General features: G+C 40.1%; 1 protein-coding gene across 3 annotated transcripts in view; it reads left to right on the top strand.

Moving 5' to 3' along the window:
• The first annotated feature begins 2,578 nt into the window (after positions 1–2,578).
• Positions 2,579–15,760, top strand: part of LOC122084610 (BEACH domain-containing protein B-like) — a 70,185-nt gene continuing 57,003 nt past the window's right edge. For all 3 annotated transcript variants that reach the window (XM_042652997.1, XM_042652996.1, XM_042652995.1), the window contains exons 1-3: positions 2,579–2,718; positions 3,322–3,582; positions 7,698–7,761. In XM_042652997.1, the coding sequence (XP_042508931.1) occupies positions 3,461–3,582; positions 7,698–7,761 (186 nt within the window). In that variant the 5' untranslated portion in view covers positions 2,579–2,718; positions 3,322–3,460. The remainder of the gene's footprint in view (positions 2,719–3,321; positions 3,583–7,697; positions 7,762–15,760) is intronic.

The following is a 15,760-nucleotide window of genomic DNA, read 5'->3' as shown; positions in this document are numbered from 1 at the left end:
ATATCACCAATTTGGTATATCGATATTGACTTAGGGTTACGTTTGATAGTAATTTAAAAAAACATTTATGGTGTCTTTTTCATTTTACGGAAACAAGAAAATAGAATATTTTGTTTGGTGTTCATATATATATATATATATATATTTTTTTTTAATAAACGGTATCATTAAAAAAAAAAAAAAAAAAAAAAGATGAAATATTTAATTTCAAAAAAATTCGTGGCTCAAATAATTTATCCAAAGTTAAAACCTTTTTTGTCTCTGGACTCTAAATAACCTAAATCTTCTTTGTCTAATTGAAACTCTAAAAACACTTAAGTGGTGAATAACTCTCACTCGATCCCTGCTCTCCCTCAACACTACTGATCATTGATCTATTTCATCCTTGTCTCGGTGAAATCAGATTAAGAAATCATTTCGTGAAGAAAAAACCCCATTCAATTGATTCCCTCTCTCCCTTATCCATGTCTTGATGAAACACCGGTTTTGAAACATGTTTACCAAACACAATTTTTGAGGCAAAAATCCTTTTTTTTTTTTTTAAACATATAAATGGAAAATCCGGGTTTTAACACAAAACGTAATGTTATCAAATGCAGCCTCGTTCAGGTGAAATTGAATCAAATTGACTCAAATCAATTTGAGTTGGTTCTGAATTGGGGTACTGAAACTGAACGCAAATCATAACACATCGAAATCGACCGAAGCCAAATTGATACCAACCCGTAAATCATAAAAAACTGAAACCCTACTCCAAATCGGTGAAATCGGTTTGAACCAAACCAAAACTAAGGTATTATGAACTCGAACTCAAATCAGACCACTCGGAAACCAACCGGAGCCAAATTGAACATGGTGAACCAAACCGAAACCGATATAAAAGCGATACCAACTCATAAATCATAAAACACTGTTTTTTATCTCATATTTTATATATCCATATTTTTACATGATAAACACAAGCCTATCGAAATTTGACAAAATCGCATCGTTATTCCTTATGAAAATTAAAAAGGAAAAATTACATGATTACCCACTTTTGGGTTTCCTTTTACAAAATTACCCAATAAAAGTTTTGGTTAACAAAAATACATAAAATTAGGTTTGGGTTTACAAAACTACCCAAAATAGTGAGTCTTCATATTCCACACATAATCATGTATTTTTTTATTACTTAAACTTTGAGTGGATAGTTTTGTAAACCTAAACTCAATTTTTGATATTTTTGTTAAATGTGGGTAATTTTGTAAAGAAAAATCAAACTTTGGGTATTTTTGTTAACTGAAACTTTTAGTGGGTAATTTTGTAAAGGGAAACCATAAGTGGGTAATCAAGTAATTTTCCCAATTAAAAATCCATAAGGTCAATCAAAGTGGAATCACCGTTGGATCATAATTGCCTGGAGATCTATTCGTCGCTATTTTAGATCCGATGGTACTTAGGCTTGAACCTCACGCCTTTAGGGGTGTTTGGTTTAGTAAATCTTTGGGATGACATTCTTTAGAATGATAATTCTTAATTTTTTGAGTTGTTTGGTTCCACTAGGATGACCCTCATAAGTGAACACCCTACTTCCCATGAATGACCATATTACAAATGATGTGTTCCAAATATGAGTTTACCTCAACATTTAAACTCAGATATGAGCAACCTTTTTACCACCTAGTATAAAAGGAGAAAGTGTGAAGAAGTTATCTACGAAAGCCAATATCTCAACCCGCAAGAAACATGTACCAGCCTAAAGGCAACCAAACGATTTTTTAGAAATAAACATAATTCAAAAGAATGTCTATCAAAAGGTTGACATTCATATCCGATACAAACACCATTTGATTTACCGAACCAAACACCCCCTACGTTTCCACTAGGGGTGTCAACCGGTCGGGCCGGTCCGGTTTCGATCGGGCTTAATCGGGTTTGAAGACTTTCAAAGGCTACACCATGTCCGTCAATTTAACTAATCGGGCTTAGTTATTGAGGGTATGATACACTTTATATTCGGTCGACCGGCCTCGGGCTATAATCGGGTTACCTTAATCGGGCTTTAGTCGGGCCTTAACCGGGCTACATACATGTTTAATGTTAAACGGGCTTTAATCGGTTTTTAAACGGGCTCTCTTTAAAATGTGCTCTTATATTCCGGCCCACTCATGCAAGCCAACAAAAATGAAAATAAATCAATAAATGATACCAAATATAACCATTATTTAAAATGTGAATATGTCTTCATTTTTTAGTTTTTATTCTTTAATTTAGGGGGTAAAATAGGTATTCTACAATCATTAAAGGGTCGGGGCAAGTCAGTGCACAATAGGCCGGTCTCGGTAGGGCGCCCGACGGTCCAAGTAGCAAAACCGAGACCGACCATTTATAAATGGGCCGGGCTCAAGCCCGACATATTTAATAAACGGTTCGAGCCAGGCCGGTCTATAAATGATCGATCCCGATCGATTTAGTCGGGGCGGGCCACGAATTGACACCCCTAGTTTCCACTGCCGAGCTCTCTGTAAATCCAACGGCTCAAGACTTTCTTAGAAAAAAATATGTTGGCCGTGCTTTTCCGAATTGTTTCGTCATATTTTCACCGTCTTCCCTTATTTCTCGTAAGGTAAGATAGACGCCATTACAGCTCCAGAGAAGCACAATAACCTGAAACATCAGATCTCGTTTCAGAAGGTTTCGAAGTCCTGGCTTATCCGAATTGTTCGATCTGGTCAGGTAGACCTCGTTTCATATTCAGTCATTCATTTACTGTTCAATCATCAACCAAGACACCAAAATCTGCGTCATTGTTTTGTTTTATTTTTAGGTATCCACTAAAATAGTATAGTTTTTGAATATTTGACTCTTGAAATGACTTCCATGAAAGTAATATTTCTTTTCATCTGAGTTTGGATTTCTCTAGGGATCCTCTGTTTTGTGGTTTACTCTATTATTCCCTTAATATTTGATCGGTCTCTGTGCAGCTTTATCTGTATAATTTTTCCTGTTCGGAGAAAACACGACTAAAAATTTTTAAGGCGAAGCTCGAAAGAACGATAAATTGATTGATGTGTTTAAATTTGGATGTAATAGTTAGTGTTCACTCAAATTAGTTAACATCCTCCACACCAATCCATGTGGTCGCCTTTATTTTCTTCTTTACCTTGTTTTTTTGGGGGTGGGTGTTGGGGGGGGGTGAATTTAGCTATTGCTTTCTTATCCATATTTTCCACATAGTGACTATCGTATCCGTTGATCTTTCGGAAATTTTCTTCCCTGACCGAAACATGGTTTGCTCTTATTGTTTGTGTTTGTTTTTTGTTACACTTGGCATTGCAGAACCCTTGTTGCAATGACAATTGTTCTCAATTCTGTAAACAAACCGTGGAGCTCATTACAAGTGTTGTGCCAGGAAAGCCAATTTTGTCTAAATACTTTGATTTAGAAGTCTTGATGTCGAATAAATCTTTGGGGAAGCATGAACATTGTTAAAGGTGTTGCTGACCTTCTTCGAAGGACCTCTACTGGCCAACCTGGAGAATCTGGTTCATGGTCACAAGCGGAGAGGTTCTCTGCCCCCTGCCCAAAGATCTGCTTCAGGTACTTCTATCCGGTTGTTAGAAGTTAGAACTTAGTAATACTGATGGTTGTCACATATTATTTTGCTTTTGTGGGTTATTCAACCTAGCATTATTTTCATTGACACTGAAATGTGCAGACTTTAACAGTATCCACAACATGTGTTTTGCTATTATGTATGACATCCAACCAGAACTAGGATTTCTTGTGGGTTATATGTGTTTCTCAATTGATCTATTCAAACCGAAATCAGAAAAGCAAGGAAAGAATTTATAAAAAAAAAAAAATTTCTTCATGTTCCTACAACAACAACTTAGCCTTATCTCAACTAAATGGTTGGCTACATGGATCCTTGCCCTCCAATCAGCTCTATTCGAGGTTATACTTGATACGAGGCATAGGTTATGTATTTATTTTTTCCACCACTTCTCCTAGGGTCATTTCGGTTTTCCTCTGGCTCTTTTAGTTCCATCAGTCTGAATCAAATCACTCCTTCGTACCAAAACATCGAAAAGCCTCATTTGAACACGACCATGCCACATCAAACGAATTTCTTGTAGCTTATCATATATCAAAGCTACTCTAAAATCAGTTCTAATTTGATTGTTCCTTACTTTATCCTTCCTAGCTTTGCCACGCATCCATTGCAACATCCTCATCTTTGCTACACTAAGTTTATGTATATGATGCTTCTAAATTGTCCGACATTCACCATATATCATAGCTGGTCGTATGACTGTCTCAAAGGTTTTTCCTATAAGTTATAAAGGAATACATCGATCACACAACACTTCAGATGCATCTCTCCACTTTATCCATCATATTTTAATTCTATGTCAGACATCATCTTCTATATCGTCTTCTTTATCTATGATTGAGCTCAAGATACCTAAAATAATCACTTTGTGGGATCTCCCTTTCATCAATTTTCACCACCTCATTATCCATCCTAGTGTAACTAAAGTTAGACACTGCATACTCCATTTTAGTTTGACTTAGCTTTAAAATTTTTGATTCCAAGGTTGATCTCCATAACTCCAGCATAGTATGAATCCTTGTTTTTGTCTCATCCACTGAAACAATATTTATCAACAAAAAACATGCTCTAACAAACCTTACCTTGAATGTCTCTGATTATACCATCAATGATAAGCACAAACAAATAAGGCTTATAACTGATCCTTGATGTAACCGAATTGTTATGGGGTATTCACTAACTTGAACCCCCACATTTTTTGTACTAGTCGCTACCAATGTCTAAAGTATCGGTCCGTATCGTACCATATCGGCCCTTACTGATACGATACGGACCGATACGATACATGAAAATTTTAAAACCCTTTTGTATCGATATGTATCGTAATACACCACCGATACGATACACACCGATATGTACTCGATACTCTATGAATAATTCAAAATCGAAGTGAAATGTACGTTTCGGTGCGTATCGGTATGTATCGACCGATACACACCGATACGGTCATAAAATGGCCAAGATGGGTCATTTTTCAGAAGAACACAAAATTTTGAGGTGTTTTTGTTCGAAAGTTGCTACCAACAATTTTCCTCTCTAACTAAAGTGGAAATCAAGGTTGGGAACAAGGATTTTACATTTATGGGACAACTAAAAACCTTGGATTCTTAGTGGGATATTCTCGATTTAGTGTTTTTGCAAAATACATGTTATATATAGATTTTTTTAACTATTTTTTTATGCAAAAGTGTATAAAAAAGTGTTTCCTATCCATTTATGTGCGTATCTTTAGCGTATTTTAGCGTATCTCCGATATAATACGATACCCTCCGATACGTATCTTAATTTTGGCCGACCGATACAGCGACCAATACCAATACTTTAATCCTTGGTCACCACATCAATGAACCCCCCCAATTTTTTTTACTAGTCACCACATCATAATATATATCTTTGATTATGTCCGCATAGTTATTTGAAAAACTTTATTCGTTTTCCTAAGTCCCCCCAAAAAATGGTATGGTTATCAATGATATAATGTTTTTATTTTTAGATGTATTAATATTAGTACACCACAACAATATCAACAACAACGACAATAAAGAATAATAAGGAGAGTAAGAGATAATAATCAATGGAGCTCTTTGAGAGAAAATTTGGGTTTGAAGTCGAATATGTTAAAAGTAGGGACCCAACAAAGTTCACTTTTTCGACCGTTGAGATTGTTTGCCTTTGAAAAGAAGGATCACTTCAATGTGGGCATCTAAAGAGGGAGGAACATGGCCTTGTTCGTCAAAGTGGTGTGAAGATTCCTAAATGAACCAAGTAACTCTCTGTTAGAAGGTTATTGAACGAGATAGTATGTTGGGGATAGAGGTGAGTTTAGGTCTTAGCTAAGAGATGGACCCATGGAGGAGGGTTGGTGCATTAGGTTGGCAGCCGACACCTAGAAAAAACCCTAGCCAAACCTTTTTACATGGATTCTACAAGCTCATAGTATAAATGTTATGCTAGGGCATTCCCTGTAGAATAAGTGACACACAATGCACTATAATATGACGGGTGTAGTGAAATTGTGAAAATTGAGCAGGGCGGCTCCTGTAAGAGACGTGTTGTGTCGGTGCTCAGAAGCGGTGACAAGTAGGAAGTGTGGGTAAGAAGCTGGTCCGAAAGCGTAGGATTGTATTAGTGTCTTTAACTGGTAAGAGTCTAGACTCTGGAATTGATGGATGTTTTGAGGAGAAGGATTAATGGAGCCTGTATTCAAGAGACTCAATGGAAGTGTAAAAAAGCTAGTTGTTAAAGTCAGCAGCCAGCAGGGTGTGATTGGAGCTTAAGGTGGCTTGCAGCAAAAGAGGGCAGGGTAGCAAGATAGGTATGAAATCTGGTTTGGAATGATGGTTTAATGGACTGGTACGGAATGGATAAACAGGGCTAGTGGGTGAAGTTTCAAGGCTAATGGATAAGTATCAATAGAGTTATGTCAAGTTGTAGGTTTCAGAAAAGTAAGCTTGAAATAGAGTGTCCACAAGGGTTGACAAGGTTAACGAAACTGGCCTTACCGAGGTCAATGGTGAAGGGACTGCTGGACTAAGAATTACAGAACAGGTCCTACAGGTACAACAGTGACAGTGTAGTTCAGAACTTCAGAACCACCTCAAGGCCTAGGGAATCCACTCAATTGGCCAAGGAGATTCCACTCCTTATGGTATGAATCCACACAAAAAGGAGGAGGAGGAGGAGCTACATACCTTGGGTCATACACTCATGCCATGCTGTCGGCTGTCTCCAGGAAGCAGAGAAGGGTTCTCAGCATAACAAACCAGGGCTCTCAGTTCCACCCCTTCGATCTGCTATTGGCTTCTTCTTTCTCTTTCTTGTTTTTTATTTTAAAAAACATGCATGACAGTGTACCTACCAACAGCAACAACAAACTCGGCCTTTTCCCAACTTAATGTGGTCGGCTACATGGATCCATACAAAACACAATAGGAAACCAAACAGAAAAGGGGGGAAGGCAGAGATGGAAAGATGAGAGATGAGAAAAGAAAGATGAGAGTAGGAAGATGAGAATAAGAGGAAAGAGGCACAACCCAACGAGTCAGGAAAATCTCAGTTAAATGGGGTCGGTTACATGGATCCTTGCCCTCCAGTAGGCTCTATCCAAGGTCATACTTGGGACAATCAAAAGCTTAGAGAAAGCATCAATTTATACAACATAAAAATTGGAGACCAAGGCGACCCTGCAGTTTACAAGTGGGTGCCTTTTGTGCAAAAATAAGGCGAGGGCATGCCTGGCCTTTGAAAAAAAGGCCTTGTTGTATAGGCGATGCCTTGAGCCCTTGGCTACTATTGTTGGGTGGGAGTCATGGGACTTGCTTCACTTTGTGTAGTGGATCTTGGTGGCAATGGGTGGTGTCACCTCAGGATGGTGTGCTCTTGGGGCCCTTTTTTTTTTTGGTTGACATTCCTACTTTTCCTCTTATTCTTGATATATTTTTTCATTGCTGATTAAAACAAAATATTTACCATATAATGGGAACTTTGGTAGACATCCTTATTTACTGCGGCATCTTTCTCTTTTTTATTTTCAATAAATTTCATTTGATCATGACTCCTATTCTCCTTACAGCATTTCATATTTTCTTTTCTTTTACAGTGAAGTTGGTGATGAGGCAATTCTGAACACACTTTGGAGAAGACATGAGGCTGCCATTGATAAGGTATTTGTGGCGGTACATTTAGTTTTGCTGGTTCTCTATTTTGTTAACTTTGTCTTAGGAGGTGAATCTTTAGTTGAAAACAAAAGAATGAAAGAATGATTCGGCTTGTCTAATACGACATAGGCCACCTTTGTTTATAGTAAGAGAGTAGGGTTACAACTAGCATAAGGATGAGTCACAAGTCTTGATACATCGAACCTAGACACTTCAACACTCCCCCTCAAGTTGGTGCATATATATCACGCATGCCCAACTTGCAAAGTAGAGGATGAAAAACCTTACAATATAAGCCTTTCATGAACACATCAGCCAGTTGATTTTCTGAGGTGACAACCATAATACAAACGGAACTTTGTTTCAGCTTCTCCTTGATGAAATAACAGTCACTCTCAATAAGCTTGATCCGGTGGTGTTGAACCGGGTTATGAGCGATATTGAATAGCAACCTTATTATCATAGTAGAGTCGCATAGGACCAACAGTAACAATCCCAAGATCACTGAGCAGAGTCTTAAGCCAGATGAGCTCGAAAATTCCTTGAGCCATAGCACAATATTCAGCCTTAGCACTGGACCTTGAGACGACAAATAGTTTCTTGCTCCTCTAGGTAACAAGGTTACCACCCAGAAAGGTGCAATAACCAGAAGTAAAGCGACGATCATCAACAGAACCTAAGGGCCTAATCAGCATCAGTTAAGGCTTCGAGTCTGGTATTGCTGTTGTTTGAGAACAAGAGTCCCTTTCCTGGAGCACATTTCAAATATCTTAGGATACACTACACTACTTTAAGGTGGGTGGACAACGGAACATGGAGGAATCGATTCACAATCCCTACGACATATGCCAATGTTCAGATGGGTGTGGGAAAGATAATCAGCTTGCCAACAAGTCGTTGATACCTCTCTCAATTGACTGGATCCCCATGGTCACTGTCAAGATGATGATTATCCTCAATAGGAGAGTAGGTTGGTGTACACCCAAGCATACCTGTCTCATTAAGAAGATCCAAGACATACTTCCTTTGTGAGATGAAAATGCCCTTGTCAAATCGAGCAACTTCAATACCAAAGAAATATGTGAGAGGGCCCAGATCGTTAATCTCAAACTTTGTTGCAAGTTGAGCCTTGATATTGGAAATTTCAGCAGCATCATTTCTTGTGATCGCTATATCATCCACATAAACTATGAGAGCAGTAATGTTACCACAATCAAGCTTGACAAATAAAGTGTGATCAGCTTGACTTTGTTTGTACCAACATGTAGCATAGCCTTGAGGAACCGACCAAACCAGGCCCGGGGAGATTGCTTTAGACCATAGAGCTATTTATGCAACCGGCATACTTCCCAACAGTAGATGGGGGCTTGAATCTCTGTGGAATGTCCATATAGACTTCCTCTTCCAAATCACTATTCAGGAAGGCATTTTCAATGTCTAATTGTTAGAGATTCCACCTAAGGTTGGCAACACAGGAGAGCAAAGCCCAAACATAGTTCATCTTAGCCACTGGTGCAAGTGTCTCTTGGTAGTGGATGGCATAGGTTTGAGTGAAGCCCTTGGCAACCAATCTGGCCTTATACCTCTTAATGGTGCCTTCTGCCCTGGTTTTTTATAGTAAAGACCCATTTACATACCACAAGTTTCTTTCCCTTTGGAGAAGGGACAAGCCTAAGTGCCATTCTTTCAAAGAACTTGCATTTTCTTCACAATTCCTTCCTTAGGTAGATGTGTTTTGAATGTGTAAGATCCAAAGGCAGAATGAATGTATGTTTGATGGCAAAACATGCAAATCTTGGCTGGTTTCTTCACTTTTCCACTCCACAGAGTCAAAGTGGGGGAGATATCGTTGAACAGCCGAAATTTTCCACATTTCAGTACTGGTTGAAACCAGTGATATTTTAAAGTCCCTAATGTATATCGTCTCAGAATCCTAATATCAATTATTTCAGTCGAAATGTTGAACCATGCCAGTCAAGTACCCCAAAAAGTAGATAATTAAGATGGACAGCAGGTAGGCACGTGGCCAGGGTAGATAATTAGACCCATTCAGCTTTGTTGAACCTGGTTGGAGAGTGGGGTGATGGACAGAAGCCCCAACACGAGGTGCCTCACCACTTCTAGGGTCGACCATGATGGCGGTTATATCATCCTCAACCATAGGGTCGGAGAAGAAGTCTATGAAGATGGGTATGAATTAATGAAGATGGACAAGAGAACTATTGCATACCAGGGCACATAGCAATCAACAGATTAGAAGCACATGAGGGGGTAGCAGTGAGGGCTGCAGAGAGTGACATCGGCAACAATGGTGGCATGGGGCAACGCAGGCAGCGAGGGCTGCAAGGAGCGACGTCGACAGCGAGGGTTGTAGGGGTAACGCACTGCAGGAGGGCCGCAAGGGACGACGCAAAGCAGCATGGCCTTAGGAGGCGGTGCAGGAGGCAGGTGTTGGTGGTGACGATAGGCAGCAAGGCTGCAAGGGATGGTGCAGCGATGACACAGGGGGAGGCGCTAGGGATTGCTGTGATCGACGAAAGGGTGGTGGTGGATCATCCGGCAGGGTTAGGTGGTTAGTTATAGAGCATGGTTCAGTCAACCATACTCGACCAAGGTGGTGGCGGAATAAAAACTATATAGGTTTTTGGCTCATATACCAAAAACCTTTAATCATAATAAGAGATTAGGGTTACAACTAGCATAAGATTGAGTCATAAGTCTAGATACATTGAACCTAGACACTTTACATCTTTCAAACCAAGCTGAATTTCTAGATAATAAATTTATAGTTTTTAGTTGAAATCTTATCTTTTGTTGCTCGGTCTTTCTTGGGTAGTATTAGCTCCAGATAAATCTTTCTTTTTTATCTACCTCCTAGGTATCATTTTAATCAAATAGTTCATGATTTTAGAGGGCAGACCTTGGTGCAACGATAAGGTTGCTCCATTGCAACCTAGTGGACACTGGTTCAAGTTGGGAAACAACCTCTCTACGAAGCGGGGGCAAGGCTATGTACATTATGATCCTCCCCAGAGCCCTTACACTTGATCATGAATAGGAAGCAACACGATTGGTAGCTATCTGCCCTATAGTTGTTACAAGAGATGGCCTAACTTTGTCGCCAGCAAAAGTAACTGTTTTAACCCCTCGCTGGATCAAATCCTGATCTGTAAGATTTCATTCTACTCGCTACATTCCAATAGGGATAAATCCGCTTTACTTTGCTCATCCTTTTCTTTAGTGAGCTGGATGCTGGCTGGAGGCAGTGCTGGTGCTTGGGGCTGGCTAGGGGAGACCCCACCCACTGTTGAGGACTGTCGGTAGCGCCCCTATCCTTATAGGTCCGTGCTAGAATAAGGATAAGTGTGCCGCAGGGGCACATTGGGGTTATCCCCCCTCCATCGACCCTAATTAGAGTGGGGCGACTAGATCATGGTATACTTGTAATGTTTTATAGTTTCTGTTTTGTACTCCTATTATGGCTCTATCATGATTTTATATTATAAATAGAGGACTTGTGTGATCAGTTAAAGACACACAAGCATTGATGTAGATCCACATTATGGAAGGAAATATGAGAGGAAGAAGGGTCCAACCTTAGTCCACCTGAGTGGCTAGGGTCCAGCCAAGAAGCTAGCCAAACCCCTACTTGGTCCACCTGAGTGGCTAAGTACAAATAAGGGCCAATTGGGCCCATCGACTAGGGGAATAATTAGTAGTTATTAATTAGTGGGCCATTGGGCCCATCGAGTTGAGTAAGTGGTATGTCGAGTCCAAATTATTTTAGGATTCTATTTGTTTTCCACATAGGTTTATTATTCCTAGTCCAATTTTGAATTCCTAGTTGTAGTAGGAGTGTCTAGTCCTATTAGGAAACTAGCTCCTAGTAGTAGTTTGATTGCTATTCTGCCCTCTATAAATAGAGGAGCCTATGTACTCATAATTTCATATTTGAATAAAGAATTATTGCAGTCAATTGCTTAGAACAACCTGAATAGCTGTGGGTGAGAAACCCGGGCCGAGACAACCGCTCCTCCCCCACTTTTCCCTTTGTTTCTTCTTGTTTAAAACTTTCTATTTTATCCTAAAGTTACTGGTGTTGAAGTATACGACTGTTGTGAGTATTCAGAAGTTCAGATTTGTCCAAGTTACAAACTAGATTTGATTCTCTCTCCTGAAGCCTGCGATTATTTCTCCTAGGTCAGAAAATCAAGAAAGCTTGTAACTTCACAACCAGCCGTCAGAATCCTCTCAACTTTGGGGGTTTTTGTACCCTCCCTAGGGACTATCTACGCCCAAGAGTGCAACTCAATCGGACTCCTACAGACCTTGCCGCACCTCTATCTCACCAACTCTATAGCAGGTCTTTCTCTCTCCTATCGAGTTGTGTTTTGGGCTGGTTTTGCTCCTGCATTGGTATTGTATCCTTGGGGGTTTATTTGATGATCTTATTTTTTTTGTTTCCTGCTCCTATTAGTATTGTTTGGGGTTATAAATTGCTAGGGCAGTTTCTTGTAATCTACTCCTGCATTAAGTGGTATCAGAGCTATGACTCAGACAGAAGAACCCCAACCCACCCTTCAAGATGTGATGAAAGCAATCCAAGCCTTGTCTACGAGGTTGGATGGATATGACCAACAGTTGGCTGACCTAAAAGAGAGTACTGCTGTCCACTCTAACACCCAACCAATTGTTGCCCAAACTAATGTTCAACCTGCTGTTAATTACATTGGTAATGTTTCCAGAAGAGTCGCTATGCAACCTAGAAGGAATGTCACAGCTCAGAATGATGAGTATGACAATCATCTTTATTAGCCTGACGATACGTACAAGGTCAAGTTAGAATTGAAAGAGTACAATGGGAGGCACGATCCCCTCTACTACTAGGACTGGGTAACTTCCTTTGATGACTACTTCCATTGGTACCATATGCCTGAAGAAAGGAAAGTTTAATTAGTTGTCACTAAGTTAACTGGTGGAGCTAATGACTAGTGGAGGAATAAAGAGAATAGGCTGATCCGCAGTCGTCAGATGCCTTACAATTGGGAAGACTTGAAATTTATCCTTGACGATAGATTCTTACCACCCACCTACCGACGTCGACTCTACGACATGCTGAATACTCTCAGGAAAGGTACTATGACTGTAGGAGAATATATTGATCGTTTTAATGAACTGCTTTCAGGAACAGGTACCCATAAAGAAGATGAAGAACTGCTCATATTCCGTTTCAAACTGAGGTTAAGGTATGATATTCGTCAGAAGCTTGGTGTGATCGAGATACCCTCCTTAAGCACTTATTTTGACAAATCACTAGAAGCAGAGGATCTGATCAAAACAACCTCCAGAAGGTACATCCAGCCAACTGACAACAAAAAGTCTTATGTACCAACCAAACCCACTGGATTTCCTACCCGAGCTCCACAAGATACACAGGATAAGGGGAAGACTCCAATGGGAAGGGAGAGTGGATTTGTGACATGTTACAGTTGTGGAAAGACTGGGCACACGGAAAAATTCTGCCCTAAGAGGGGACGATCCAACTCTATCATCAGTGCCATCGAATCCAATCTGGATTTACAAATCCACGAACCTCAGGATGACGATTGGACTGTTAATGTTGCAGTTGAAGGGGAGGAGGATGAACTCGAAGATGAGCTTACACAAGAGAATGATGATCCTCATACTTATGTTAATGTGGTTGCAAGAATCCTAGTGTCTGAAATTAAGAGTGAAGACTGGAGGAGGCACAATATCTTCTACACCTTAATGTCTAGTGGACCTCATAAAGCTCAAGTGATTGTGGACAGTGGAAGTTGTGTGAATGTGGTATCACAAGCCTTTGTCATTGACGGAAAGCTTAAGACTGAATCCCATCCACAGCCATACAAGGTGTCTCTTCTAGACAACAACACCATGGCTGTAACTCAACGGTGTTCAGTCCCATTGAAGGTCTCAGATTATTAAGAAAGTGTATGGTGTGATGTCAACATCACAAAGGCAAGCCATTCATTCTAAACCCACTCAACATACCTCAGGTAAAAGACAAGTTAAGGGCTGCCCAACTAAGGAGACAACATGTCTTAAAGAATGTTGTTAAGACCTCTTCCAAAACAACCACTGAGCAAAAGAAGCAACCATGCAAAGAAAATTTCAGCAAGAAGAACACTGTGGACAACAAGCTATGCGTGCTGCCCCATAGAGAATTCCTAACCCTTGGTGAAGAAACCGGCCTAATCATAGCTCTTGTTACCAAGGCTGCTGAACTAGTGATAGAAGTCAAACATCCCCCACAAATCAAACAATTACTTGCTGATTTTTCAGATTTGGTGCCAGAGGAATTGCCTGATAAACTACCACCGATGAGGGATATTCAGCATGCCATTGACCTTGTGCCTGGGTCAGTACTTCCTAATCTGCCCACTTACCACCTCAGTCCTACAGAGCATGCTGAGCTCAAGAGACAAGTGGATGATTTATTAAAGAAAGGGTTCTTGGTTGAGAGCATGAGTCCATGTGCAGTACCAGCCCTATTGACACCACAGAAAGACGGATCATGGCGTATGTGCATTGACAGCCGGGCCATTAACAAAATCACGGTAAAGTACAAATTTCCTATTCCTCGTTTGGATGATATGCTTGACATGTTGACAGGAGCCTCTATCTCTTCCAAGATTGATCTACGGAGTGGCTACCATCAAATTCGAATCCGTCTAGGGAATGAATGGAAAACAACCTTCAAAACAAAAGAAGGCCTGTATGAGTGAAAGGTTATGCCTTTTGGCCTCACTAATGCACCTAGCACTTTCATGAGGGTGATGACACATGTACTACGACCCTTCATCGGAAAATTTCTCGTAGTGTACTTTGATGACATACTAATGTACATAAAAGCACAAAATGAACACTTGGAGCATCTGAGATGTGTCATGAGAGTACTACGGGCAGAAAAGTTATACATTAACTTGAAGAAATGTTTCTTTATGCTGCCCAAGGTCATCTTCCTTGGTTTCATTGTGTCTTCACAAGGCATAGAAGCTGATTTGGATAAGGTAAAAAGTGTCGTTGATTGGCCTATTCCAAAGACCTTGACTGAGGTTCGTAGCTTTCACGGTCTTGCTTCATATTACCGACGATTCATCCGGAATTTCAGCGCCGTTGTAGCCCCAATTATAGAATGCATAAAAGGGTGAAAAGTCCCATTTCATTGGACTCCGGCAGCCACTAAAGCTTTCAACTTGATCAAACAAAAGATGACAGAAGCACCAGTGCTTAGACTACCCAATTTTGATCTTATGTTTGAAGTGGCTACTGATGCATCCCATGTTGGGATCGGAGGAGTGCTTATGCAAGAGGGCCATCCGATTGCCTTTTACAGTGAAAAGTTGAATGATGCAAAAAGAAGGTATTCTACCTATGATTTAGAACTCTATGCCATTGTTCAAATCTTCAAGCATTGGAGGCATTACTTAATTGGCAAAGAGTTTGTGCTTTATTCAGATCATGACGCACTCAAATACTTGCACTCACAAAAGACCATTAGTGATCGGCACGCTAAATGGATCTTATACTTGCAAGGATACGTATTTTCTCTCAAGTACAAAGTTGGGAAGGAGAATCAAGTGGCTGATGCACTTAGTCGAAAGGTGATGATGATGAACACCTTTACAGTACAAAGTGCAGGAGTGGAACACATCAAAGGGGAGTACATTAGTGATGCTGATTTTTCCGAAGTATTCAACAACCTACAAGGAGGGCAGGATAACAAATTTGCTACACAAGATGGGTATCTTTTCAAAGGCACTCGCCTTTGCATCCCAAACACCTCTTTGAGGCATCACTTAATTCGAGAGCTACATGGAGGAGGAATGGGTGGACACTTTGGCAAGGACAAAACATACTCCATGATGAAAGACTTATACTTTTAGCCTCAACTCTTAAAGGATGTGTAATGTGTGATATAGAGATGCCGCACTTGTCAACTTGCCAAAGGAGAAAAGAAGAA

Source organism: Macadamia integrifolia, chromosome 7 (genome assembly GCF_013358625.1).
Source record: "Macadamia integrifolia cultivar HAES 741 chromosome 7, SCU_Mint_v3, whole genome shotgun sequence".
In the NCBI taxonomy this organism is placed as follows: domain Eukaryota; kingdom Viridiplantae; phylum Streptophyta; class Magnoliopsida; order Proteales; family Proteaceae; genus Macadamia; species Macadamia integrifolia.
The sequence above is the reverse complement of the archived record's forward strand: the minus strand, read 5'-3'. Positions and strand labels throughout refer to the sequence as shown.